General features: G+C 40.3%; 1 protein-coding gene and 1 pseudogene across 1 annotated transcript; one reads left to right on the top strand and one right to left on the bottom strand.

Annotated features, from left to right (window-relative positions):
- Positions 1-465: 465 nt before the first annotated feature.
- LOC143155698 (GLIPR1-like protein 1) lies at positions 466-17,462 on the bottom strand (annotated as a pseudogene).
- Positions 17,463-17,625: 163 nt separating this feature from the next.
- CCDC107 (coiled-coil domain containing 107) lies at positions 17,626-26,337 on the top strand. The gene is made up of 6 exons (XM_076333179.1): positions 17,626-17,833; positions 20,797-21,002; positions 22,244-22,310; positions 23,707-23,797; positions 24,937-25,046; positions 25,655-26,337. The coding sequence occupies exons 1-6, from the start codon at positions 17,668-17,670 to the stop codon at positions 25,942-25,944; spliced, it is 930 nt and encodes a 309-aa protein (XP_076189294.1). The 5' UTR covers positions 17,626-17,667; the 3' UTR covers positions 25,945-26,337.
- The last annotated feature ends 1,464 nt before the right edge of the window (positions 26,338-27,801 follow it).

Here is a 27,801-nt window from a genome sequence, read left to right as displayed (position 1 = left end):
TTCTATAAAATCTTCTTATTTTATATGTTTTATTCAGAGCATTTTGTCACTCTAGGAAACAGGACTAAGTACATAATATGCTGCTAGCTTCCTCTCAGCATCTAAATTAAGCAATTGTAATTTCAAATATTGGTTTAGTACGAATTGTAACAGTTGTTTAATTGACACCTACTTTTCTCCTTGAATTCCAGGAATAGAGTATGTCACAGTTTTGGGAAATTCGGTATTTAAAAATAAGGCTCCAAACCTTACCAGATACCGTCTTTAGCTTAATACTTTCACAATATGGGTTTTACCCACATATAGTTTCACTTTTTTTGGCATGTTAGCTTTCTCTAAGGAGCATAAAATAATAGCAACAAAATCATTGTTAAAGAAAGTTGTCTTTAAAGTCATGTCAGTATGATTTCTTCGCTCAATTCATTAGCGAGTATCTTCAGAAGATAGTAGGTATTTCAAATCCAGTTAGGTGGACATATGCATGTTTGTGAAGTGTTTTTTGATAAAATAAACAGCTACAAAAGCAAGGAAGATCAGCAATGATGTCAAAACTACAAAAGTGATACAAGCCTCATTGCATACAATTCTGAACTCCCAAGGGGGGTGCCATCTTGAATAATCTATAAATAAGCACATAAATGTAAGAATTATTGGTAGTACATATATTTAAAGTAACTGAGGAATATAAGTAGCAGTGTAAAATTGTAATACGTACAGACAATTTTATCACATTCTGGATTTCCTGGAAAAGGGGAAAAAAAAAAGTTTTACCAGCCAGCCATGATTTCTCTCTCCTTAAATCTTCTTAAATCTAGCTAGCTAAAACAAACTCATCAGATTTACAGTCAACAGAATTTGAAAAACTCTGAGAATTCCCATTGATAAACCTTACAAATAAAACAAAAGCTAAAATGTTTTGACAAAACCAAAAAACAATACTTCGTAATATTAATGTCTCCATAAAGCTATTATTGTTTACAACAATGACATGGATGGGGAGAGGGACATATTACACAGTCTCTTTATTTTCAGTTTGAACCCTCTCTCCTTTGTCTTTCTCAAAACAATAAATACTGTTTGACATTCAGAATATACACATGAACTAGGAAATACTATGAAATATAATTTTATGGATGAGAATGGGAGACAGACTGTTTCCTATGTGAGGCCTAATCCTGGGATCAAGTATAACCTGGTATTCCTTGTATCTGTTTTTCAGAGGTGTCTGCTACCTAAAAATGAAGCCCTACAGGACTGCTGAATGTTTTTAAAGCTATACTAAACATATATATCGAGTAAAGATAATAACTAACTGTTAAACAGAAACCACAAGCCTTACTCCCTGTTTATTAAATGAAACTTAAAACCATATGTCCTAACTTTAGCCACAGGAAACTTCTAGCTTATGACTTCCCAGTAGGTGGAAGTTGTGAGGTCTAAAGCTTTCTCAAGAGACCACCTACTGTCTCTTGATGCTTCACTCCATCAAAACATGATGCATACTTAGCAATTCATGACCCTAATTCATTTTCTTGACAAGAACAGAGTTAAAAGAACCACCCAGTTTAAGGAAGGAATCCTATTCACCATGGAGAAAATACTTTATAGCTAGAGAATTAGATTGGTATGCAGTCCCTTTTCCCACAGACATAACCAGGTGAGAAAGGCAATGTGCCTCAGAGAATAATTTCTTTTACAACTCTAACAAGAATTAGAGACCCAGAATGACTTTCCCACAGTTACTGTGGCTGCTTACAGAGCATATAAGCATCATGCTTATGCTGGATGCTTGAATGTAATTTTGCTGGGGCTGCACAAAACAGTCACAACAGACTCAGTAACTGCAATTTTAATATTTTAGTCTAAATACAACTGATTTGTAGCTTTGCAGTCTCTGAAGGCCTGTGAGACTTCTCAAGAGTTGCTGGTAAATGCTACTTTGAAAAGTGTGTAGCTAGATGCGGATTTCTTTGGTATGTTAATGAAGTCAGCAGAGTATCAGAGCGCAATAGAAACAGTAACACATTTAACTACAATCATTAATTATACCTGTCTATAATCAAATGGAGACTTCATAATGATCACTGAGGCCCAGATTCAGTAAAATATGAACTATTTGTTTCCTGAATGTAAATGGCCTTAAGAATAGTTTTAAATTACTTGTGAATTGGAGCTGAGACAGCACCATCAAGGAGCAAAACAGTTTGCAACATTCTTTATCAAGTAGGTGGCTGTATTTTTTTCCTGTTACGTATTGCATTTTACATTTGCTTTTACGTACTACACAGTTTATTTTCACAGGTGTCCCCTTTTGCACAATTACTGCATGATTTTCCTTCTATATATGGTCGTCTTGGAAAATTACCACTACAAAGGAAAAAGAAAAGTTTCATACATAATTTTAAATGATTTGTTAAATTTCTTAAATCATTTGTTGAATACACTGAAAATACAATGAATTGCTGACAATTCATTAAAAACCTCAGAATAATTTTGAAATCTTTCATTTCATTTTCATTGTTCTGTCCCTGTGAAAGAAAAGAGTCTTAAAAAGCTATTATTCTTCTTATGGGAAATACTCAGGCTTTTTATTAAAATTTTACATTGATATATGAACTACTAAAACAGAATGTTCTGGATGGAGCTTGGGTTTAATGGATGAAAAATGAGGATTTTAGAGTGGAAAATCTTAGACACACTTAGACACACTTAGACACACTCCCAAATAGCTTAAACCAAACTATTTAGCAAAAAAAACCCAAACTTGTGAGCTACTTACTGTTGAAGTAGTTCACAAGTAGTAGCTCACTAAGTAGCTCGCTTACTTACTCACTTACTTACTTACTTCTTACCTTGAGAAACAAGACCTTCATTCCACAAAACGCAAATGTCTAAGAGTAAGTATGCAGTCTTAGCGAAGACACTGGCATCCTTACATGCTTAAGTACCTCATCCAAGCGGAGCAGGAGTGTTTATAAAGATCAGCCTGCGGTACTTACCACTGCACATTCTCAGAAAGGCTCCTTATACATATAACTGCTGAAAATGACAATGCAGATACCATCATCCTGGCTGCCTATACTATACTACTAGGTAATGGGAAACACATTTTCCAGCCTATGCTGCATCCATTCAAAAAGATGAAGTGATGCTGTGTTTTATAGTCTAATCCTGGGAACACAGGAGCAGATTTAGTTCTCTCAAAGGACTGTGGGCTATTATAATTAGTTTTGTTTGTCACTCTACTCACCTCAATAGCGGGCACTGTGGGGATTTTTCCTCAAAGGAGATAATTTGCACCAAGACCTGTGATAATTTTTTTCAGAATTCTAAGTCTCTACTTACACCCTGTATCATCTTCTATATTTATAAACAAGAGCTATGCACCAGACATACAGATTTAAGAGCTGGTATAATGTTGTTGTAGAAGATGGAGGGAGAAGAACAGCCCAAAAGATTACGTGCAACTTACTTGCTACTATTCTTCTTGGAAATGTCTTTTATATACATTTGTGCACAGATACACTTTTGGCCTGAGTTTTATCCCAGCAGCACCTACAGTGGCATATTGCAACAACATGCCCTGACATGCAGTCCAGGCAGTAATAAAATAGAAGGGGTATCTTCTGATCCCAAGAATCGAACATAAGCTTTGAACTTGTCAGAGAAAAGCAGGAGAGTTGTGAAAATACATATATATACATAAATATCTCAAAAATAAAAACTTACAGGGTAAGTAACGTATCTTTTGGCTGATTGTCCATATATATATTCACAGCATGGGTGATTCCAACCAGTAGCCCATATGGTTATCTTAAAAAGGGTCTCAGAATCCAGAATAAGAAAGCCTGAAGGACAAAGCATTGCTTCTAGAAGCTCTGGCAAGAGCATAATGCTTCATAAGGGTATGAAAGCAGACCCAGTTGGTGACTGTGCACATTTCAATTGCAGGAATGCAATACAAAGCAGCCACAGATGTTGCCTGAGCTGCAATTCAGCAAGTCTTTCTTGGTATCAAAGGCTTCCACTGTAAGTGGTAATTACAATATTACTCCACACAGTTCATAATCCACTGTGCAATCCTCTTTGAGAACTCATAGAACTCAGTCGCAGATCCAGAGAGATGAAATGCCTTGCCTTTTTCTCTGAGAGGCCCTACCTTGTCATTTCAAATGAGTAAATCTATCTTATCTATCCGTCTATCTACAGACTGGTTAACACCTAGGTTGTAGAGTGCTGCCTCATTGAGAAGGTCTAAGGAATGGGGAAAAAAGGCACAAATTAACTTCTGGAGAGCGAAAAAAAGTCACTCTCAAAAGGAACTTCAGGTGGCTTCTGAAGACTATGTTACTTAAATGAAATAAAATATATGGGAGAGTATCATATGGGCTTCAATTTCACTTGTCTTGCTTGTTTAGGCCACAGAAACTAAAAGGCTGTCTCCATGAAAAGTGACATTATTGTGTTTTATGTTTCGCTCTCATTACTCTTTCATTTTCTTCTGACAGCTAGTGAGTATTGAGCTGACATTTTCCATGGTTTTATAGGTGACCACCTTTTCCCCCACGTGTATCACTTCATATTTACTTACAGTGATTTTCATCTACCACTTTATTGACCAGCCACTGAGGTCTTCTAACACTGTAACTCCCACAGCTTCTTCAGGAGAAACCGAGTCCTAAAAAAGGCAGATACAGCCACCTATCAGGGACTGGATGTCACTTATCTTTCTAAAGAGGTGGTGGATACCTGGAAGGTCATATTCATGGAAAGGTACAATAACAAAAACGTAATGAGATGTTATTCCCAAAAGCATAGAAGTATCATGGATTATCATTTTTTTCTTACAACAGAGGAACTGAGAGGCATCGAGTGAAGTTGGGACAAGGAGGTAGTTTTTGCACATCTGTTGAAAGCCGTGGCACATCTCTTGTTCTGAGGATGCCATGATCTGCTGAACAAGAAAATAGGGATATCCTGTCCCTGCCAATATCCAGGACTTCAATGAATCCTCTTTTGATGTGAAAGGGTGAAGTGACAGCATTTGGATTGACAGCACTTAAAACTCACAAAATACAGGTACTACCTGTAAGACAGACTGATAGGAATATGAAAGAAGGTGTCTTGCTGTTTAAAGGCATCTCATTCTTTTAAGTGTTGTGATAACCTCAACCACTACAAATCCTAATCTGAAACTGTAAATACAGCTTTCCTAATTCTGTAAGATCTGAATGTGTCATCATCAACTCGCAACAGAAAGCAGTTATAAAGTCCTTTGCTCTAAAATAAGTGGAAACTTACAGCTCCAAAACCAGGAGAGGTTTACCCTTCTGCTAAAGTAGACAAGATAAAGGTTCCTAAAAAGCAGTAAAATAGAAGCACAAATAAAAGCAACAGTCTGAATTGAACTGAATAAATCTTCTCAATGACATCTACAACCCATCTATCTGTGATGGTATTTGGTATTCCTAACCACCTTGTAATATAGTCATCCTGGTAATTTTGATATAGTTTCCAAATGTGAGAGAAATTTGAGCATGAAGATGAAGACTTTCAGCTGGGATATCTGATTTGCATGCATTAAACTAGTTTCCCTAGAAGTCAATGTACGATTAATCACTGTCTTCTCCTGTGAAAGACAAATGAAATGAACAAACTTTGAACACGAAAAGAAAATACTTAGAAAAGGGTTTGGAATAGGAAGCAGAGCTGCCACATGCTAGTGTCTAAGAAGGCATTTTTAAGTGTCTCAACAGACTTCCTTCATAGTACAGAACGGGAACTGTGATTTCAAAATGACTTGAGCATCATAAATATGTGAATAGTGATTAGTTTCAGAACAAGCTGAAACTCTCAAACAGAGGTCCTCTGGTATGTCTCCATGGGGCTGGTGGGTGCAAACTCTACCTGGTACCTAAAAGACAATGCTAGCATCCAACCTGAGACACCAGTGTTTCACTGGATCCACTGAATCCAGTTCAGATTGATAGCTTGCCTTCACCCAGCAGCACTGTGAAGACTCCAGAAACTGTCAGATGTCAGGAGTTTTCTGACATCATGTAAATGTCACAGAACCCTGTATTCACACAATGCATACAACGCTTAGTAATTTGGTAGTTGCAACTGATACAGTATCTTGTAAAGTGATAAATCACCACAGTATCTAGCTAGTCTTCCCTTCAGGATTCACCAGGTTGTTTACACTTCTTGCCTTTAGCCATGATGCTCCAAGGTGCAGGAGCAGGCTGTCCCCATACGCTGTAAGAAGAACGGGCGGGGAAGACGACCCACCTGGCTGAATGGGGAGCTCTTGCTGGGACTCAGGAAAAAAAGGAGAGTCTACCACTTGTGGAAGAAGGGGCAGGCGACTCAAGAAGAGTACAGGGATCTCGTTAGGTCATGCAGAGAGGAAATGAGAAAGGCAAAAGCCCAGCTAGAACACAATCTGGCTGCTGTCGTTAGAGACAACAAAAAATGTTTTTACAAATATATTAATGACAAAAAGAGAGCCAAGGAGAATCTCCATCCCTTATTGGATGCGGGGGGGAACATTGTCACCGAGGATGAGGAAAAGGCTGAGGTACTCAATGCCTTCTTTGCCTCAGTCTTTAACAGGCAGACCAGTTATCCTCAGGGTACTCGGCCCCCCGAGCTGGAGGACAGGGACGGCGAGCAGGATGAACCCCCCATAATCCAAGAGGAAGCAGTCAACGACCTGCTACGCCACCTGGACACTCACAAGTCTATGGGGCCGGATGGGATCCACCCGAGAGTGCTGAGAGAGCTGGCAGAGGAGCTCGCCAAGCCACTCTCCATCATTTATCAGCAGTCCTGGTTAACAGGGGAGGTCCCGGGCGACTGGAGGCTTGCCAATGTGACGCCCATCCACAAGAAGGGCCAGAAGGAGGATTCGGGGAACTACAGGCCTGTCAGCCTGACCTCGGTGCTGGGGAAGGTTATGGAGCGGTTCATCTTGAGGGCGCTCACAAGGCATGAGCGGGACAACCAGGGCATCAGGCCCAACCAACACGGGTTCATGAGAGGCAGGTCCTGCTTGACCAACCTGATCTCCTTCTATGACCAGGTGACCCGCCTAGTGGATGAGGGAAAGGCTGTGGATGTGGTCTACCTGGACTTCAGCAAGGCCTTTGACACCGTCTCCCACAGCATTCTCCTAGAGAAGATGGCAGCTCACGGCTTAGACAGGTGGACTCTGCGCTGGGTCAAAAACTGGCTGGACAGTCGGGCCCAGAGAGTTGTGGTGAATGGAGTTACATCCAGTTGGCGGCCGGTCACGAGCGGTGTTCCCCAGGGCTCAGTACTGGGGCCGGTCTTGTTCAATATCTTTATCAATGATCTGGATGAGGGGATTGAGTGCACCCTCAGTAAGTTTGCAGACGACACCAAGTTGGGCGGGAGTGTTGATCTGCTCGAGGGTAGGAAGGCTCTGCAGAGGGACCTGGACAGGCTGGATCGATGGGCCCAGGCCAACTGTATGAGATCCAACAAGGCCAAGTGCCGGGTCCTGCACTTTGGCCACAACAACCCCATGCAGCGCTACAGGCTTGGGGAAGAGTGGCTGGAAAGCTGCCTGTCGGAAAAGGACCTGGGGGTGCTGGCTGACAGCCGGCTGAACATGAGCCGGCAGTGTGCCCAGGTGGCCAAGAAGGCCAATGGCATCCTGGCCTGTATCAGAAATAGTGTGGCCAGCAGGAGTAGGGAAGTGATCGTGCCCCTGTACTCGGCACTGGTGAGGCTGCACAGGCTCGAATACTGTGTTCAGTTTTGGGCCCCTCACTACAAGAAGGACGTTGAGGTGCTGGAGTGTGTCCAGAGAAGGGCAACAAAGCTGGTGAGGGGTCTGGAGAACAAGTCTTATGAGGAACAGCTGAGGGAACTTGGACTGTTTAGCCTGGAGAAAAGGAGGCTGAGGGGAGACCTCATCGCTCTCTACAACTACCTGAAAGGAGGTTGTAGCGAGGTGGGTGTCGGTCTCTTCTCCCAAGTAACTAGCGATAGGACGAGAGGAAATGGCCTCAAGTTGCGCCAGGGGAGGTTTAGATTGGATGTAAGGAAAAATTTCTTTACTGAAAGAGTGGTTAAACATTGGAACAGGCTGCCCAGGGAAGTGGTTGAGTCACCATCCCTGGAAGTATTTAAAAGACATGTGGATGAGGTGCTTAGGGACATGGTTTAGTGAGCATGGTGCTGTTGGGTTGACGGTTGGACTCGATGATCCTAGAGGTGTTTTCCAACCTTAATGATTCTATGATTCTATGATCCCATGATTATCAGAAATGAGACTGAGATGTGAGAGAGCGTTCAGATTTTCTAGTTTGGACTTTCTGCCTATGGTGCAGAAACTGAAGAGCTAAAACAGACAAAGAAACTAGGTAAATGAAAACAACTAGGTAGAAGAAAACGAGTAGTTGGGAAAGCTCTCTAGGGTGATTAAGAAGAATGTCCAGTAAGCTCTGTGACATCCTACTAGACCCTTCCAAGGGCATTTCTAAGATTCTGCTACCCTTCAAAGAGAATACTAAGGACCATCTTGAGGCTCTTCTTAGAGCCGAAGGTTTCTTGGACATAAGACATGAAGATTCACCTACCAAGAGGAAGGTAGGTAGAAGACATGAGAAGAACAGCATGATGAACAGAGCCTGGTAGTAAGGATGAGGCAGCTAACTTTGGGTATGACAACAATGACAGGACAGGGCATGTTCCAAAGCAGTGTATGCTTCTCTTTAAACAGAGGGAAGGAAACTCGGAGCATCTCAGACATAGATGGTCCCAGCAGCAGACCTTCAAACAAGGTCTATAGAAGGACTACACTGTAAAACTGTGTCGTGGTTTAATCTCAGTCGGCAACTGAGCACCACGCAGCCGCTCGCTCACTCCCCCCCGGTGGGATGGGGGAGAGAATCAGAAGGGTAAAAGTGAGAAAAATTCATGGGTTGAGATAAAGACAGTTTAATAGGTAAAGCAAAAGCCACGCATGCAAGCAAAGCAAAACAAGGAATTCATTCACTACTTCCCATGGGCAGGCAGGTGTTCAGCCATCTCCAGGAAAGCAGGGCTCCATCACGCATAACGGTTACTTGGGAAGACAAACGCCATCACTCCAAACGTCCCCCCCTTCCTCCTGCTTCCCCCAGCTTTATATATTGAGCATGACGTCCCATGGTATGGAATATCCCTTTGGCCAGTTTGGGTCAGCTGTCCTGGCTGTGCCCCCTCCCAGCTTCTTGTGCACCTCCAGCCTTCTCAGTCAGTAGAGCATGGGAAGCTGAAAAGTCCTTGACTAGTGTAAACACTACCTAGCAACAACTAAAACATCGGTGTGTTATCAACTTTGTTCTCACCCTAAATCCAAAACACAGCACTGTACCAGCTACTAGGAAGGAAATTAACTCTATCCCTGCCGAAACCAGGACAAACTGCTACACTGAATAAAGTAATTCTGGCAAGGTGGTCCTTAAACTGGTGCATCCTCAACTCTGAAAAGAAACTGCTATCTAGCAGGGTAACTGAGCACTAAGGGTCCAAACCTCAAGAAGGAGTCATGAAGGTCAAGTTGGAAAGGGCTGTTCCAGTATCTGGAGTGTGGTGATGACTGGTGGCAAGGTTAAGGTTTACCTACTTTTCCAGAGAGTTTAGGAAGGGAAAAGGCTGTTAGAAGATGGTCTGTCTGCTCTAACTCCATTTGTTTCTGTGGTGACATCAAGATCAGTGTTCTTGGTACCAATCAGTGGACAGAAGAACAATGGCAGTTAGACCTCCTCTTCAACAGCAATTCAGCTTAGCTACCAGCTCTCCAGTATGCGCAGAACAGCACCGCAAACCAACATGGTATGTTACAGATTAGAAAAGACTCAAGTGACAAGGATTTACAGACCACTGTTGATGTAATTAGTCATTATTCTGAATTGGCACTGGAAATATTTTAGTTCACATTTTAAAAATAAAACAACAAAAGTTCCATACCCTAGCAAGTTTCAGAATAACGATTCAAGTACAAATCCAGTTTTGGGGTACAGGGAGAGAGATGGACAGGGCTCAGTGAAATTTTTAGTTCAGGCTAACTGAACTCCCTAATAGTGGCCTAGGTTTGCTAGAAGAAAAAGAAAAAACAGGTGTCATGAAAGCTCACAACCTATGTATGTTTTAAAAATGACAAACAGATTGCATATGTACATGCTTAATTATGGACTATGCATTATTATGAGACAAAATATATTATTTTAAAACTCTGCCTCTGTGTTTTCAAACTCCTGCTTTAGGAAGAGCACTGGCTGGAGCCTGTGTTTTTTCAGAATATCAATTTAAATGTAAAATCACATGTTGCAGTTAGCTTTTTCTTGCATTGATCATCTACTGTTTTCTAATGCTTAAAGAACACTTGGTATGATCACAGCTATTAACTGGGCATGAAATGATAATGTAATTTTATTTTACTCAGTTACACAGAAAGGAAAAGCAACTGATTTAACAACTATGCTATTATTTCTATAATTTCTAAAGATTAAAAAAAAAAAATACAGTGTAAAAAGCTAACATATTAAAAAAAATGTACAAAACTGCAAGAAGTAATTCCAGCTCTGATAGCAGTTGCCTGCAGCAACTTTCTCATTTCTTCTGTTTCATATGAAAAAGAAATCAATGAAGCGGAGCATGAGATAAGTTTGGGATTTGTTTGCTTAAGATTGGCACAGAATGAGATTAATCAGTAAAGTTAACAGATTAAAAAACTAAGCAAGTACACGTTCTAATGCTCATGGCTCTCTTGGTTACAGAATTAAACAACCATCATTTTCTCTGATTGCATTTACAAGACTATCAATAAATAAAGAACCTGATTTATTTCCAGCTAAATGTCATTACAATTGCTTTCATTTTTTTAACATTTAAACCAGCAACTTACCCTGGTGAATAGTTGCAAACAAAATTTGCTGCATTTCGTATTCCTGAAACTTCCTTACAAAGAGTAACAGCACAGCCAATTTTGTATGAATAGTCCCAAATGACCTAAAAAACCACGGTTTTAAAATAAATTAAAAACGACACTCAACAGTTACCTAGTCTAATATCTAGAAAGTTTCTGTTATTTTCAGGGATTCTACATATTATTTTCATTTTGCAACATCTTATCTGTTTATTAATTTAAAAAAATTGCTGGTAAGTGAGCTTTTTAAGGTGAACTTCTAAATATTCACCCCTCAAGATGAAGTGACCTATGCTGCAAGTTTCCACAATCTTCTACAGAACAATTTCAGTAAGAGTTTATGATCCAGGGGTAAATTCCAGGGAACAAAAGTGAAATTAGTAGCAACTACCCAACAGCTCCTTTAATTAATTTCAACATTCATAACTCAGGACTGCAAGAAGGGCTTCTCCTGTGTGCTAGAAGTAGTCTGGCTGATTACTGCTGTAAACTTAAGTCTGAAAGCACTGCACATTTTCAGACTAACCAGTGTTATCTGCCATACTTAGGAGAAGATGATTTACTATCACAGTTTGAGCATCCTCTGCTTTTTCTTGGTGATTCTTCCTATACTTTCTGCATACAACTAACGAAACTGTACTGAATTCAGGTAAAAATGTTTAACTATATACCTAGAACATCTGGATGATCATACATACCGCATCTGGAAAACTTAAAGACATAGTGGATTACTCTCAGTATCTCCCCAGTATGAAGAGTACAGGCCTCAGAGTGACAAACTTATTTGAACATCCCCAAAAGTTCCATCTCTTCAACTGTAACTGCAAGAAGCGGTTATTTTCAGAAGACATAACCTTTCTTAGAAAAGGATCTTGAAATTTAATGTGGTGTTATCCAAATCCTCAAATAAGGACTAAGCCTTTCAGGGACTTTTATGTAACAGTTTCATGTGTTTTTTGGAGATTTCCACCGTTTTGAGATTTCTGTGCCATGCTTCTCTTAGCAGGTCTACGCAGCCTATCCACTTACAATTTGTAAATTTTACCCCTTTTCAATTTCGTGTCTGAGCCTTCAGGACCACGATGGCTCCTGGATCATGCAGGGTCTTTGCTCATCAACTTCGAAGAAATACGTACTTCTACATGTTCATTGGTGTTTAGCCCATGTACTCTTGCCATTTTTTTCCAGTGATTAGTTTCCTTTGTAATCCTGCCTGTAATACTGACTGAAATGCATGAACATTTTGATACAACTTAACTATGTGTAACAAGAAAGAAGCAAGCATGCTTAATCAGGGGAAAGAAAGCCTAGAAGTGAACATCACTCCAAGAGAAACGTTCAAAAACCTCCAGAATTCTATGTAGGCAAGATTGAACAGCAAATTTTAAGATGCTAGGAACTACCTTGTTATGTAACATTTTATAATTTATTATGCCAGAGAAAAAACGAAAAATACTTTCCTGAGATATTGTCTAGTTCTAATCTTCCAAATATTTATTGCCCAATAAACAGCAAAACTTAAATCCTCCAGTCTTGCTTTTGAGTTTGTTACAGGCAGAACCAGGGGCAGGAAACATGAATTAACACTTGAGGAGAAATAAGTGAGAAAAGACATAAAAAGAAGTGCAAAAAGTCCCAAACAGAAAATGCTTTTTAAATGATTCTGGTAACTCGAAGAATTTTCATTTCACGATCCAAAGTCCACTCAAAAAGAACCTCACAGCTACTGTTGTGTCTGGCAACAGTTTCACTGTAAGTATACTGCACAGCATTTTCATCTGTAGTTTGCACAGGGAGCACTCTGAGCATCTTTGAATACTGAGATAAGAAATTAAAGAGTCACTTTTACTAGGTAAGATCTAACTTGACATTAAAATTATCTTCAGTTTTAGATCAGTGAAATATTATGTGTTTGGTCATAGATGAAACATTCTACTGGAAAGCTTATTTTTTAAACATGGGAAAGAATAAATCCAGTTAAAATAAGAAGTGTTCAAAGAAATGCTTTACTTTCTCAGCAGAATTAAGTTTGTCAGAATTACCACTGAGAAATAAGAAATATATCATTGTCATGGTTTAACCTCAGCCGGCAACTGAGCACCACACAGCCACTCGTTCACTTTCCCGCCCCTTGGGTGGGATGGGGGAGAGAATCAGAAGAATAAAAGTGAGAAAACTCGTGAGTTGAGACAAGAACAGTTTAATAATTGAAATAAAATAAAATAGTAATAATAATAATAAAAATAAACAAATATACAAAATAAGTGATGCACGATGCAATTGCTCACCACCCGCCGACCGATGCCCAGCCAGTCCCCGAGCAGCGGTCACCCCTCCCCGGCCAACTCCCCCCAGTTCATATACTGAGCATGACGTCACATGGTATGGAATATCCCTTTGGCCAGTTTGGGTCAGCTGTCCTGGCTGTGCCCCCTCCCAGCTTCTTGCTGGCAGGGCATGGGAAGCTGAAAAGTCCTTGACTAGTGTAAGCGCCACTTAGCAACAACTAAAACATCGGTGTGTTATCAACATTGTTCTCACCCTAAATCCAAAACACAGCACTGTACCAGCTACTAGGAAGGAAATTAACTCTATCCCAGCCAAAACCAGGGCAATCGTAAATTGCCTCTTTGGTTGTTGATGCTCTTTTTTTTCCCTTCCTTTTTTACAAAATTTGTAAAGAATACAAATTACTATGGCTGGCTTTTCTCCTTCTGTTAAAATTTCTAGTAAGGAGTTCCCACAGACATTCTGCAGTTACTGCAATTATTTCGAACAGCATCTCCAAACTTACAGAATTCCGAACTGTGTGGCTTTGCAGCTAGAGAACTTGAAATGATTATTTTATAAAGTTCATATAGTACTGATACAGTAAAACGAGGAGTGAGGCTTTCAGTGAGGTCAATATTGTGGACAAGAATGGATTACTCTTATACAAGATTATACAAGACAAAGAGGTGAACCAGCGCAGGGGTAACTGGCAGTACAGCCATTGCTTGAGATTACAAAAGACAGTAAGCTGTCAGTCACTACAAACCACATATACAACTCTATTATTTACAGCCCCTACCGATTCATCTGGTAGGCACTATACAGGACATTTTACCGAAGACAACTCTTACCCGAATGTAATGACTGCAAACCTTAGTACATTTCTGCACCGCAAAAGTATACAATCTGACCTCATCATACCAGGATTTAATGGCATCAGCAACATAGAAAGCTTGACGACTTCCAACCCAAATATTCTCTCCAGTATATGTGAAATTAGGATCGTGCTGATGTTTCCTACTTAAGTATACGTTATGTTCAAAAATGCATTTATTTGCCCATGCCCTTGCAGTCCTTGCCAAAGCTGCATCCCAAGTCTGCAAAACATGAAAGGTGAAATAGTTGTGCAATGTTAAGCTACAACCAGATCTTAAACATCAGATAAAACCAGTCAGGCAATAAAGTACAGATATCTATCATATGCGGGCGTTTTATAAAGAAATACTTTCCCTTATTTAGGCAAGTACCTGTGTTTTGTTTTCATCAACTTTTCCTGTTGCAGCACAGAAATATGAACTAATTTCATTAGACGAGTTTTTTCCCCCTTCACTGTTGAAAATTAACTTTGTAAAAGCACTTGCTAGCAACTGAAAAGATGTTTGAAATGCACTTTTATCTTCAGATAAGAAATTACTGTCACATTAATTAAACATGAAACTTTGTTTTGTTTTTTTGTTGTTGAACAGGTCATTAGGGATTTCTATTCGGTACATAACAATTAATTCAAAGTAAAAATGCACAGCTACTGTACATTCAGATGTATAAATATTTTAAGTATTTTTAAGAGAGCCTCCAGAAACAAATATTTACTCCTCCTACCGTAAAGCTTTAAATACACATCGGAGTATTTTACAAGGACAGCTTCATGAGGTAGACATGCCAATGTTTGGCCAGTAACTCATTCTGCTACCTCTTACTTCTTTGCAGTCTGTCAGCGTTAACACAACCTCCGATTCCTGAACGTGAACGATCTTTGGTACTTGTCTTCCAGTCATGACTGTTTTTCAGCAAGTTTCTTCTATCATTAAAGTACCTAGTTTTATGTCTTATGTCAAAGATCCTGTGTTTTATTGCCTAGGTTTATTGGTGTTCATACATTTCAGTTCACTCTCAGTCTCTATGTGGATCTTACAATAACTCCAATGGCTGCTGTCGTGCATGGGTGACTTAGATCACTTAAAGAATCACCGTCAAAGGTATTAGCAAAAGTGGTTTTAATATGATGTTGTACAGGTGCGACTTAACAAAGTTCCATGGCAAGGTTCACTCTATTACTGTACGGCACAATCACTTGAACAATGATTCAGAACTACCAAGGCACAAATCAAAGTTACCAAGACACAAAACAAAGTTACCATACTACAAGGTTATGCGCGGTATCGGTCGCTTACCAAAGATCTGCCGCTGGTAAAAAGTCTCTCTGCCTCAAGGAACAGCCTTGAGAGGTGTCTCGTCTCAAGGGGAGATCACCGCCATGCAGCCATACTGCCTAGCAGGGAGAGCTCAAAGAAGGCTCACTTAGGCTGTCATATTTATGGAATAAAGTTGTAGTCAAATTACATGCGATGGGAAAGGTATGCATGAGACTCCTCATACCCACAACTTTCTTTGTTCCTTGGTAAATGAGTCTTGGAAAAGCCACCCGCTATTCACGTGTTAATCGCATGATTGCTGTTCCAAGCTCATATGCATCGATGCTCACTGTGTCACTCTGCTCCTTTGTGGGTTTTCAGAGATCATATTGAAACTAGAGGAGTTTTTGGCCCATTTACGACTTAGGCCTTTACCTCCTTTGAAGCCTAAATCAAACTACCACTAGTTTGGTTAAGGGGTTGAGTGCATCTGTCACAGCTGCCGATATTGTTTTCTCCCTAAGACCTTCAATTTTTTCTAACCATATTTCTACATGAATACCTTTATTCATAATTCTTCCCGGTTTTCCTATTCCTGAGTACTAAAACTGGGTGCAGCATCTTTCACAAGCTTCTTCACTTCCAAGGTTATACCCTCTTATCTGCCATTCTGGCTTCAAATCCACCCATGCGAACAGCATTCTTTGCCATCAGTATCCAAGTACATGCATGTTCCCAAGCCTTCCTCAGGGTACTCATCCTTCAGCTGCTCACTGCCCACAACATTCTCCTTTTGCGGTACGAAGTGGACTAAACATCAAACACCCACTTTTTCAGCATCCTCTTCACTTTTGTTTAACCCTTCCCAGCAAAAAATTTCGAGTGCAATTTGTTTTGGTTATGACAAGCAAAGATTCTTCCTTGCCACCAGAAATCCCCTTCAGCCCCAGTATTGCAGTTCATATCCTTGCTTTTGATGGAGAGCCTAACTCTTCTGGATCAGTCCTGCTGCTGGACCATTGCTTCTTCCAAAGGAGAAATTCCTTGGCGTGAAATGTGAACACCTCCAGTTGCCCTGTCTCATTGCATCCTCATACTGCATGACTGTTGTTTCTAGACTCACCTGCCTACAACTGACTCAACTCACTACAATCATAGAATAGTTTGGGTTGGAAGGGACCTTTAAAGGTCATCTAGTCCAACCCCCCGGCCGTGGGCAGGGACATCTTCAACTAGATCAGGTTGCTCAGAGCCCCGTCCAACCTGACCTGGAATGTTTCCAGGCATGGGGCATCCACCACCTCTCTGGGCAACCTGTGCCAGTGTTTCACCACCCTCAGCGTAAAACATTTCTTCCTTCTATCTAGTCTACATCTACCCCCCTTTAGTTTAAAGCCATTCCCCCTTGTCCTGTCGCAACAGGCCCTGATAAAAAGTCTGCCACCACCTTTTTTATAAGCCCCCTTTAAGTACTGATAGGCTGCAATAAGGTCTCCCCAAAGTCTTCTCTTCTCCAGGCTGAACAACCCCAACTCTCTCAGCCTTTCTTCATAGGAGAGGTGTTCCAGCCTCCTCATCATTTTTGTGGCCCTCTTCTGGACCCGCTCCAACAGGTCTGTGCCTTTCTTCTGCTGAGGGCTCCAGAGCTGGATGCAGTACTCCAGGTGGGGTCTCACCAGAGCAGAGCAGAGGGGCAGAATCACCTCCCTCAACCTGCTGGCCACGCTTCTTTTCATGCAACCCAATATTTCCTATCAAATAAACGTGATGATATCTTTACACAAAGCAGTGATGCCACCCCAGTCGCCTTGTCCAGGGATCACCAAGAGACCCCTGGCCCGCTGTCCCATCCCCCCCGGCGGGGTTTTGGAGCTACCCGTGCACCCACAGGCCTGTCCCTACCACATACCGCATGTTGCTGGCAGCTGGCTGGACTTTGGTGCGGAGGTCGTTGTGCACACGCACGCAGTCCTCAGCGAAGGTCTTAATCCGTGACGCTCGGTAAGGCGGGCAACTGCCCGGCTGCAGCCCTCAGCACCGGCGACAAGGCCAGCTCCGCCGCCCACGGCCTCATGGCCCCAACCGCCGGGGCCTCGCGTGAGGGGCCCCCGCCCACCCGGGCCTCTTCTAGAACCATCTGCGCCGGGGAACCGCCCGCCGAGCCCTGGAGCGACGAGGAGCGAGGAGCCCGCCGGGGGGCGCTGTGTCGCCGGGAGGGGAGCGGCAGCCGTGCGGCCGCCTCTCCTTCGCGCTGGGCGGCGGCTCGTTGGCAGGAGGGCGGCGGGGCCGGCTGGGGCGGCGGTGGCGGTGGCGGCCGCCGCCATGGTGCTGTCGGCGCTGCAGCAGGTGGTGGTCTCGGTGGTGCTGGTGCTCTGCGTCTTCGTCGTCATGCCCAGGATGTTCGGGGGAGGAGGCGGGCGGGCCGGCCGGTCTCTGAGGGGCGGCAAGGCCGGCCCCGGCCATTACGATCCCCGTCAGCACCGCAGAGGTAGGAGCCGCGGCGGTGCCTGAGGCCGCGCTGCGATTGGGAAGCCGGCCCCTGTCTCGGGCGGGCTTGAGGGGAGCCCCCGGGAACGGAGAGGGCTGTGCTTCGGCTCGCCTTCGGTTGTCGGGAGGCGCTGGGCGTTTTACACGGCCTGTGAAGGGGGAGGCCTTGTCGGTCGGCTCCGAGCTGGCCTGTGTGCTCTCACCTCCTCGCCTTCATCTTCCACCCCGTCCCCCCCCCCCTTTTATGTTCTGCTTTTCTAGTTCGTTACTGTTTTGGGTTTTGTCTGTGTTGTCTTAAGAAAATTACTTTTAAATGCAGGTAACATCCTGTTATTGGAAGCATATCTTCTCGGGGCATTTTAATGAATAATGCCTGCAGGGGCACAGTTACTCTAACGAGTGGCTGTGAGGTGTCAGAGAGAGGAACAAATTCACTGCGCATGTTACAATTGCAATAAGGAAGCCAAGTGTACTGTTAGTAAACATTAGCACAGAATCGTATGAGATTTGTCAGGTAGTGTTTTGGAAAGAGTCCAAGATGCTTGTTTAGAAAAGATATCACTGAATGGGCTACAGAGCTTACTACTTGTTAAAGCTTGAGTGCTATAAATGTATGTTAAGCTATGTCAGTGTACGTCAGCTGAGGATTTAGCTCAAGGTCCAAAGGTCCACTTTTGTTTTGGAAAATAACAAAAAGCCTGCTTTCTTGAGGTAGCTCTGTGACTCATTGATGATGCCTTCCAAGGCATTGTAAACCAAGAGATAGATACTTGCTATAATTTTCCAAAGTATGTGTCTGTGCTTTTCCCTGGGAGGCAGAAAAAGTGAGGCTTGAGCTGCTACCGTGTTCTTCCCAGCTGATGTCGAACTTACTGTGCTTCATAAGCTCTAGCCTGGCCTGTTTTGCTCGATTACTTTTAATTTATATGGTGGCTGTAATTTCCTATAGATCAAATTCTTTTAAAACCAAACCTTAAAAAAAGGCACACTTCACATGCCTCTGATTCTACTAATGTATTGGCACAGCACTGTGTAAAATAAATTTCAGGCAGATCTGCCGTTCTCACCTGTCTGGGTTTTTCTTTTCTCCTATTTGGCCAGTAACTCACTCCACTGTTTTTTCTGTGGGATAAACTTGGTGCAGGACACTGAACTCAGTTAGGACTCGACACCCCTCCTCTGCCAGGAAAGTGTTGTTTCCCTTGACCACATTCTTATTTGTATGACCTGTGGAAATTTTTTCATCTGTGCTATTAGGTATTTTAGTAAATCTCCTCATTTACATTAAAAACAAATAGAACTGAAAGTAGGGAAAAAAGAGAGTGCAAACTTAAAACTAGTAATCAGTGGGAAACATTCTGAAAGGAGGAAAACCATATGTAAGATAAAACATGATTTCCAGATTAGTTAGTGCAGTTTTAGTAAGTCTAAACCTGCTTGTGTTGAAAGGAGAATGTCTGCCTGAACCTGCATTAAATGATTAAGGTAGCTTGTGTTCTGCTTGTATTAGCTAGGGCATTTAATTTTTTGTGTAACTGTCTGGTTCTGTTTCGAGTTCCAGTGAGCAAACATACAGATAAAAGGTCTAATCCAAATGCGCATGTTGCAAACTGATCAATGACATGCGGAAGAACTTGCAGTAATGCCTGGCACGACGTGACTGCAGAGCTGATAGTAAACATCGCTACAGTCAGGGTCATCCCTGGAAGTCTGAAAAACTTTTCTGGCTAACTCATTTTAGACAATTTTAAAGCACTGTTTGAGATCTCTTATCCCAAAGTACCAGCTTAGGTTAGCAGAATTAGATTCCTTTTTCTCTTGTATTTGGAAGAAGCTGTAACCAAACAGTTGTTTCACTGGGAGTTGTAACTTATGTTAATTTTTTTCTCTACCTGATTGTGGCTGTCTCTTGCACATGCAAGTTATGTTACTGTAAATTCTTGAAATGCCACTGTTTCAGTACTGATTGACAAGGAGCAATTTGCATAATGGTCTTTTCTTTAGAAGTTTTTATAGAATGTGAGTCTTGTTTTACCCATACTCAGTTCTGATATATTAAATTATGATGAACTAAATGTTCAAAGGGATTTGAAAGTATAAGTCTAGGCAGTCAGTTGAGACATCAGTGTAAAACTTCACACACGCTCAATCACCTGCTCTCTGTGTCTGCAAGCGTCTGCATTCTTTAGCTGATAGCACTGTTTCTCATGTCCACGTCCCATGAACCCCAGATTTAACTACGGAGTAACCTAGATCCTAAGTTGAGCAATGACACTGGCTGTTCTTTCATCTGCTCCCTGTTCTGGCAGGCAAATTACATGCAAAAGTACTTCAGACTTCCAAGGTCGCATCTCTGCTATCGTGTTATCTTTTCCTGCTAAATATTTGATTTGCAGAGGTACAGCACTTCTAAGCCTGTGGGAATATCCACGTAACACTGAATTTACTGTCAAAATAACAAAAGCAGCAACACAGCATGTGTATTTCAACAATTTTTTTTTTTCCTGGGACTAGACAATTCAGTTTCTACTTAACTCCTTTCTTTGTTACAGAGGAAAAATATTAATTTGTAACTGTTCCTGGCATTATCAATAGTTTCTCTGAGTATGCTTTCATTTCAAAATTTAAGTTGTTTCTTGTTACATCTACCTTTCTGTGGTTTGCTGTGGGTTTGCCAATGTTGCTGTGAAGGAAGAAACTTAAAACTTGTATCTTAAAGAAACATAGAAACTTAGTTTGAGAGTCTTTGCTACCTAGATTTAACTTTGCATTCTATTCATGAAAGAGTGATTTTAAAATTTTTTTTTTGTAACCTTATTTGAATGCAGGGCTGACCACACCATCTTAGAAAAGTGATGAACAAAGATGATCACCCAAGAAGAAAACAATTTAATTCCAGTTATGAAACTAATTGGACTCTTAATTTCCTTTCTAACTTTGCCTTCTTTCTCTCAATTTTTTAAGGTAGTCCTCAGACAGTTCATCAAGTTCACCTGAATCCAGGAAATCCTGACAGTAATACTTATCAGAGTATTCAGCAGATGAGAAATGCAATGGAAAAAGAGATTAGGAGTGAGAGAACAAGAGGAAATGGTAGAGAGTTAGCATTCACCCTCATGCCGTTGTATGCTCTTGGAGTGGGAGTGTTTGCAGCATACAAATTTCTTAAGGTAAGCCATAAGGAAAGCATTAAATTATTGAAATTAGAAGGAAATGTAACTGGTGTGTGTGTGTGTGTGTCCCCAGTTCTGAGCCCATGTGTATGGTTGTCCAAAAGCCATTTCTTGCTTGATTTGACTTTGAATGTGAGCTCCAAAGTTAAAATTAGAGCATATCTGATTCTTCCTTATGAAGGCTTCTGACTTATGTTTTTTTAGACACTTAAAGAAGTGAGAATCTTACCCCCCACCCCCCTCCGACCTCAGATAAGAATCTGAGAACCTAAACAGTGCTGTTACCTGAGGCTGTAACTTAAGCCTCATCGGTATTTCACTTCCTTTTCATTTTTCAGAATGAGATTGAGTATGGGAAGTAGATGGAGACTCCTGCAGAGTAATAGTCTTAGATTAGCAATTAGACAGAATAGCGAGTAGTCTTAGACCTTTTATTTGGACTTCTCATTTGGTCATGCAGCCGAAACATAGACTTTTATCTGTGAAATGTGATACCTTTTCTACCATTAGTAAATTAAGAAAGGAGAACACATGATCAGTTCCTTTTTTTTTTTTTTTTTTTTTTTTAATATCAGCCTTGACGTGTTACTTATAGTAAGAGATATTACAGCACTTGCAATGCTGAGAGTGCATCTGGAACATTGTTGCTTACCTTCAGGGAAAAAAAACTTAAGCCTGAACAGGACTGGAGACAGCATCTTCATTTCCATAGTCAGTTTCATATCATCTCCTGTGTGAGAAGAATACAGCAGCTTAGCAAGATGAACATAGAGGCTGACCAATTTGGTTTTAAAAATAAATTTAATTAGGTTGTAAATAAGATTTAAACATCATAAAAACAATATTTTGGGTGTTACAACTCTTTACACTTGCGCTTGTGGGATTGAAATATACATATTTTTATAATAGCATCTTTATTGCTTTAAGAAAGAAGTTTTGCCTCCTAGTTCATGGAAGGAGACTGGATCCAGTAACCTAGAAGGTTCCTTCTGTTCATTTTTGAAAACTGGAGTTGAAATAGCAACTGCATTCTTTCACAACTTGTGTCAGTCATGTTGTCGTTGCTTAAAATCAGATGTGTTAGTTTAAGATAGGAAGAAGGCATGGCAGAAAAAAAGTTTCATTAATAGAGCACATTTTTGTGGTTGCTATTTACTTTCAGTAAATTTGTAAATGCATTTTTATTTTTAATATACAAATAGTGATGAAGTCTTTTAACATGATTGTATTTATTAAAGATGAAATCACATGAAGAAAGTCTCTCCAAAAAGGAAAAAAGTACAGAAGACAAGGCAAAGGAAACGGGTAAGATACCCATTCAGAATGCACATGTTCACTAGAAATGCATATTTGCTGCTGCAACAAAGCTACATATTTTAATTGATGCAGTCTATCTAAACAAGAACAATCTTTTAAGTTACTTAAGTGCAGTTAGGAACCTACAAAAACCAGTTTGTTATTCTATATATTTGAAACGCTTGTTAGAGGTTTGTTTGAAAACTCCAGATGGTAATATTCTTTAAAACAGTTACAGTAATATAGTATGATTCTCTGCCTTTTAATGTCTGACATTTTTCTCACTTAAGACCTGTTCAGTTTTCTTCAGTAGAATAGGATGTTTAAGTAGGATATAATAATCTTTAGAATTAATAGGGTATTTTTAAAAGATGTAATGATCTGCTTTAGAATTGAACTGTATTGATAGTGGAACAGTATGGATAAACAGTTACAGAGACTGTTGAATTTCTGGGCCAAACTAGAGACCTGTCAAAAACTTGAAGTGTTTATAGAAGAGACAGAATAAATGATACCATCTTTTTCTTCATGATAGAGTACTCTTGACTGTCTGATTCAGTCTATTCTGCATGTGCCAAGAAGTGGGCTTTCCTTTGGAGAAAAAGTTATGTCACATCAAAGTTGAGCTGTTTTCATACTTTTTTTTTTTGTCCCTTGTGTAGGCACATTTTTAGTTAATTAAACAACTAGCAGCCTCTTTTGGTGTCCCTGTACACCAGATCTGTAATCAGGTTCAGCAATGATTTGCTACACTGCCTACTCACCATCCTTGTGTGTTGCATTCTTCTTTCTTCAAAGTTTAATAGTGTTTTAGGTGGAGTTACTCCTCTCAACTCTAGTGCATCAAGTGTTGAATGTATTTGCAAGGTATGAATAGGCAAATTCATGACAGTGTATTAAGTATAAATACACTACTTACGCCTCAGGAAGTCTTGGAACTGCATAATTTTGGGGGCTGGGAAGGTGAGAGCCCCATTCTCGCTCAGTTTCTACCAAGATTAGGGACATTGTTGCTTAGGGACATGGTTTAGTGGGCATGGTGGTGTTGGGTTAACGGTTGTACTCGATGATCTTAGAGGTCTTTTCCAACCTTAATGATTCTACGATTCTGTTCTGTGATTCTAAGATGTCCTCTGTTGGACACTATTGCAGACAGGTTATTGGATGAGAAGGACTTCTGGTCACACATGGTAAGACTTCTGTTCTTACCCCCATCACTGCCTTTTCATATTCTAGAATTTTATAGGGAAAACAACCTTCCTGTTTTTGAATCTGCCCAACCAAAAATATAAATTAATATCCTTTTGGTATTGTAAATACATTTCATACAATGTTCTCTCTCCTGCCCCCCCGCTTCCTCCCTCTGCCTCCCTCCTTTCTTTTTTTTGCTTTTGTTTTTTGTTAGAGCATCAGCTTTTAGAACTGGAGCAGCATCTAGCACAGACAGAGAAAATGTTAAATTCTTTATTGACTCAGCTGGATCCACTGTCAAACTGGTGAGTGTTTCTAAAACATCTCAGTTAGTATTGTTTTCTGTAAATTGAAATTCTCCAAAATGTTAACAAAGAGTTCTTAAAATGTTCCTTATGTATAAGTAGGGAACAGTGTTTCAGAACCTTCTTTAATTACTTACTGTTTCTGTAGCCTTTTGCAGGTAATACCTTTTCTGCCATTTGCAGTCTCTTCACAGACACCTCACATGTCTTGTTCACCAAACATAAATGTAAAAGCTCAGACTTACGATGAAGTTACTGTAGCTTAACAACTTAAACTTTGATGTGAACCAAGGAGAGTAATACTAAAAAAATGTTTAAGCTCAGTAGCATTTGAAAGCCCTTCTGGGAATTATGTTTCTGGTAGCAGAATGAGTTTCTTCCTTTTGATATCTTTAGAAGACAAAAATAGATATTAAGGTATAGCTGCGTATTTTTGTGTTTTGAAAGGAACCTGTTAAGTGACTGTGTGTGTTTGGGGGAAACATAACTTTGTTGTTGTGTAAAACAAAGGAATAAGTAATACAACCTCCTTGTAGTTTTAGAGATGTTCTTTGTTTAAGAAGCTAGGGCCTTACCCATCTATTGGAAATAAAAGTATCCATACAGGCTATTTTGTGTAGACTGACATCACTCATGAAGCCTAGTTTAAAACATGCAGAATTTCATGATTGTTCCTTTAGTGTACTTCTGAACTTATTATGTGCTGAAACTATTAAGCAGCAAATTCACTGACCAATTTGCCTAAAAAATTTCTAGCAGTGATGGGGAGGAGAGAGAGTAAACAAAATCTGAAATAAATGAGAAAAGCCTGTAAACTGTAAAGTTCTGTATTAGGCATTGTTGTCCTCAAAATGAAATAGCTTTGGAGAATTGTTTCTTTCAGTAGTCATTACTCAGTCTTGGCCTTTGGGGCTCCAATGTTAGAATTCAGTGTCTAGATTATTCAGTAGGTCTAAGTGATGGGCTCCCCACTTCTCCAGGGGCAGTTCTCAAAGAAAAGCTTGACCTAAATGTGTTGCTAACTTAACTATGGTATTTTTCCACTGCAGGAAATATTGCAATCTTGTGCATTATTATTATTATCAAGCACTCACTTCCAAGGTAATCTTTCAGCTGTTGACATCTGTCTTTTTTTATAGTGTTAATGCTTTAGCTTGTGAGCAGAAAGATGAAATAATGACACAGCTCCAATCAATTAGACGACTGATGAAAGAAAGTGGATTGGATAAATCAGAAAACAAGATGAAAGGTACTTCGATTTCCAGTAAAATAGATAACTAAGTAGTTTATATTTTAAAACAATAAACAGATCTTACTATAATAATGTTCAGCTCCTGCATCTTAGGTAATGTGTGTGGAATTAATTTTATTCTGGAGGAGTACCATTCTTCCTGTTTGAGGTGTATCTAACTTCAGATTTTTGATACATCATTTGGTTTTTAAGAATAGGTGTTAAAAGAGATTGAACTAGGATAGACCACACAATCACGTTCTGCTTTGTTAAAACAGGCTTCTTGAATGTGAGTTCCTGAGCAGTCTGTTAGTATTGGACTAACTTTAGTCTGAGGATTCACAGATAGGGACCTCTGAGGCTGTGGGTAATGCTTGCATAATATACTAAACAGCAAATTGTATATTAGTTTCAACTGGAGACTTCCAAGAGGTGCATAGTAGTCCAGAGAAATCTTAAATGTTAAGAATGGTTCACTACAAATTTGGGGAACTTTTGCATTAGTTGAGTCTTAATAAAAGAGAGAAAACAAATAAAAAATAAATATTATTCTTCTAAGCTGACCCTGAAATTTGGAGCCTTTCTAGTAATTTAAACTTTCATTTTGATTTTTTTTTAATTATAAGATGTCAGCCACATTTGTAATGAGAAACTTGAAGATCTCATTCAGTCATTTGCTGAACATTCTCAAGAGAAAGAAACAGATGACAGAGAAGATGACAGTAATGAAGATTTGCTTGAGGATGTTGATAGTGATTACAAGATGGAAGAGCATGAATTATACGATGAATGTGAAGTACACCAGTTTGAGCCAGATGTGGTAGAAGACCAAGAAATGATAAACAAAGATGCGATTGAATCAGAAGAGATGGGATTGAGGAGACGTAATAGATATGAATGTAATCTGCATATGTAAAACTTTAAAAAGCTTATGAATTTTTTTTTTACAACGTTGTATGCACTTTAAACTGTTTTGAATGAAGTTATGTGCACTGCTGTATGCTTCAAAAGAGGGGTGAAATACTGCCTGTGCTCATATCTGACGGCTCTGTAACTGACTTCAGTGGCAGCAGAATTTCACTCAGGATGTTTACATTTTTTTAAATTTATTTTTTCCTATAAAAATATTTCTGTACTCTGTATATAATGCACTGTAATTATATCTGATGCTTCACTAAAATATTGGAATATCTTGTAATTAAGACTATAAAGAACAGAAGTTTCATAAATGTTTTCTAACTAGTAAGCACAGTGCCACTTGAACTGTGACTTTCTTGAGTTCATTAAAGAGCATGCACTGATGAATTTAGCTCTTTGTGGAAAACTTTTCTCTAGGGGCAGGGAATGAAAAGCAGTATGGGTTAAGTCTTAGAGATGCATTCACTCTTTATTTGGAGAGAGAAATTTAGCCACAGACACTATTTTAAAATAATTATGTCTCAGTTTGCTGTCTCCTTATGTCTCGATTTGCTGTCTCCTCAGGAATGACGTATAGTTTTGTATGTCAATTTAAACCTTAATGCAATACACTAGATCACTTAATTTCCTCCCCACCTGTCACTGGTTAAACTGAGCAGCTGCCTAATAATTGATTGATACCCATTAGTACTAGTATCCCTGCTTCATATATATTTTGACATTATAGAATCTGGCCTGGTAATACACTTTTTCTTACATCAGTATTAACAGATGGATTGCTACATACCGTTCAAGAACTGTGGGGCTTGGGGGTGTCTTTTTTCAATACATTATGCTGACACTGGTCAGTGTTTAGAAAAGCATTTTTTTCCTCTGCCAGAATCATTTTTGTCCAGACCTTTATTTTCTAATAAATTTTTGTTTGCTTAATGCGCATGCCTATGAAACGGCCGCCCTTTAATGACAGGAATTACACAAGAGGTAGGTCTGACAGTACAATGCTGTTAAAGTTTCTGGTTTATAATGGCATAGCTTTTAAGTAGGCCAGTTACAATGCCTGAACTTTTTTGCCATCTTTTTTTCTTACGGGAAAAATAACACTTGGATTTGTTTTTATGGAGGAAATGTACTGTAGTTAAAGGGACTAAAACTACTTCTGTGTCACTCACTGAAACGGAATGAATTGTTCATTCTTGTGTAGAAACATGGTGTGTCTTTGGTTCTAAAAATGGATCACACAGGCTTGGAAGTAGCAGCATCCAGAAATACATCCCTAGCGTCAGTGTATTATTAGTTTTGCAGTAAGTGAGATTTTGCCTGACTTTGGAAAACTGATTGACCAAAAAGCCAGGGTTTTGCAAGAGGTGACACATTTTTTCCCCAGGACAGAACAGATTAATCAGAACTGGTACTTGGACGCAATTTGATTTTTAAAAATAACTGGTGTAGGTCTGGTCATTCAGGACAACTGGAACTGTTTAAAAAAATCGTAATTGCATAGAGGCTATCCTCTGAGATGACCAATAAGGCTAATTAAAGTGAACTGAAACTAATTTCAAAGCCTTTGATCAGAGAGAATGAAGGAATGGGAACCAAGCATGCTACGCTGCCGTGGTGGTTGCTGTTTGTGGCTCCATTGCTCGCTCTGGTGTGAGAGCTGGCATGGATGTGGGTCAGTATTGCTGCCCTCCAGGTGCTGCCACTATTGCTGGTGACCACCTTACCTGCAGGATTTCACTGCCGTGGGCAGTGTTTGAATCATCAGCGCTGTGGCTTTCACGTTCACTAGTCTTTGGATGCCGCTGCTACTTGAAGCCTTTGTCCATAAGGCTTTGAGCTACTTTGGGGTAATTGC

Source organism: Aptenodytes patagonicus, chromosome 1 (assembly GCF_965638725.1).
Source record: "Aptenodytes patagonicus chromosome 1, bAptPat1.pri.cur, whole genome shotgun sequence".
In the NCBI taxonomy this organism is placed as follows: domain Eukaryota; kingdom Metazoa; phylum Chordata; class Aves; order Sphenisciformes; family Spheniscidae; genus Aptenodytes; species Aptenodytes patagonicus.
The sequence above is the reverse complement of the archived record's forward strand: the minus strand, read 5'-3'. Positions and strand labels throughout refer to the sequence as shown.

Coding starts and splice junctions, on each gene's coding strand:
- CCDC107 (XM_076333179.1), top strand. CDS start 17,668: ATGGTGCTGTCGGCGCTGCAGCAGGTGGTGGTCTCGGTGGTGCTGGTG. Junction 21,003..22,243: donor CAGCATACAAATTTCTTAAG/GTAAGCCATAAG, acceptor TATTTATTAAAG/ATGAAATCACATGAAGAAAG. Junction 22,311..23,706: donor AGACAAGGCAAAGGAAACGG/GTAAGATACCCA, acceptor GTTTTTTGTTAG/AGCATCAGCTTTTAGAACTG.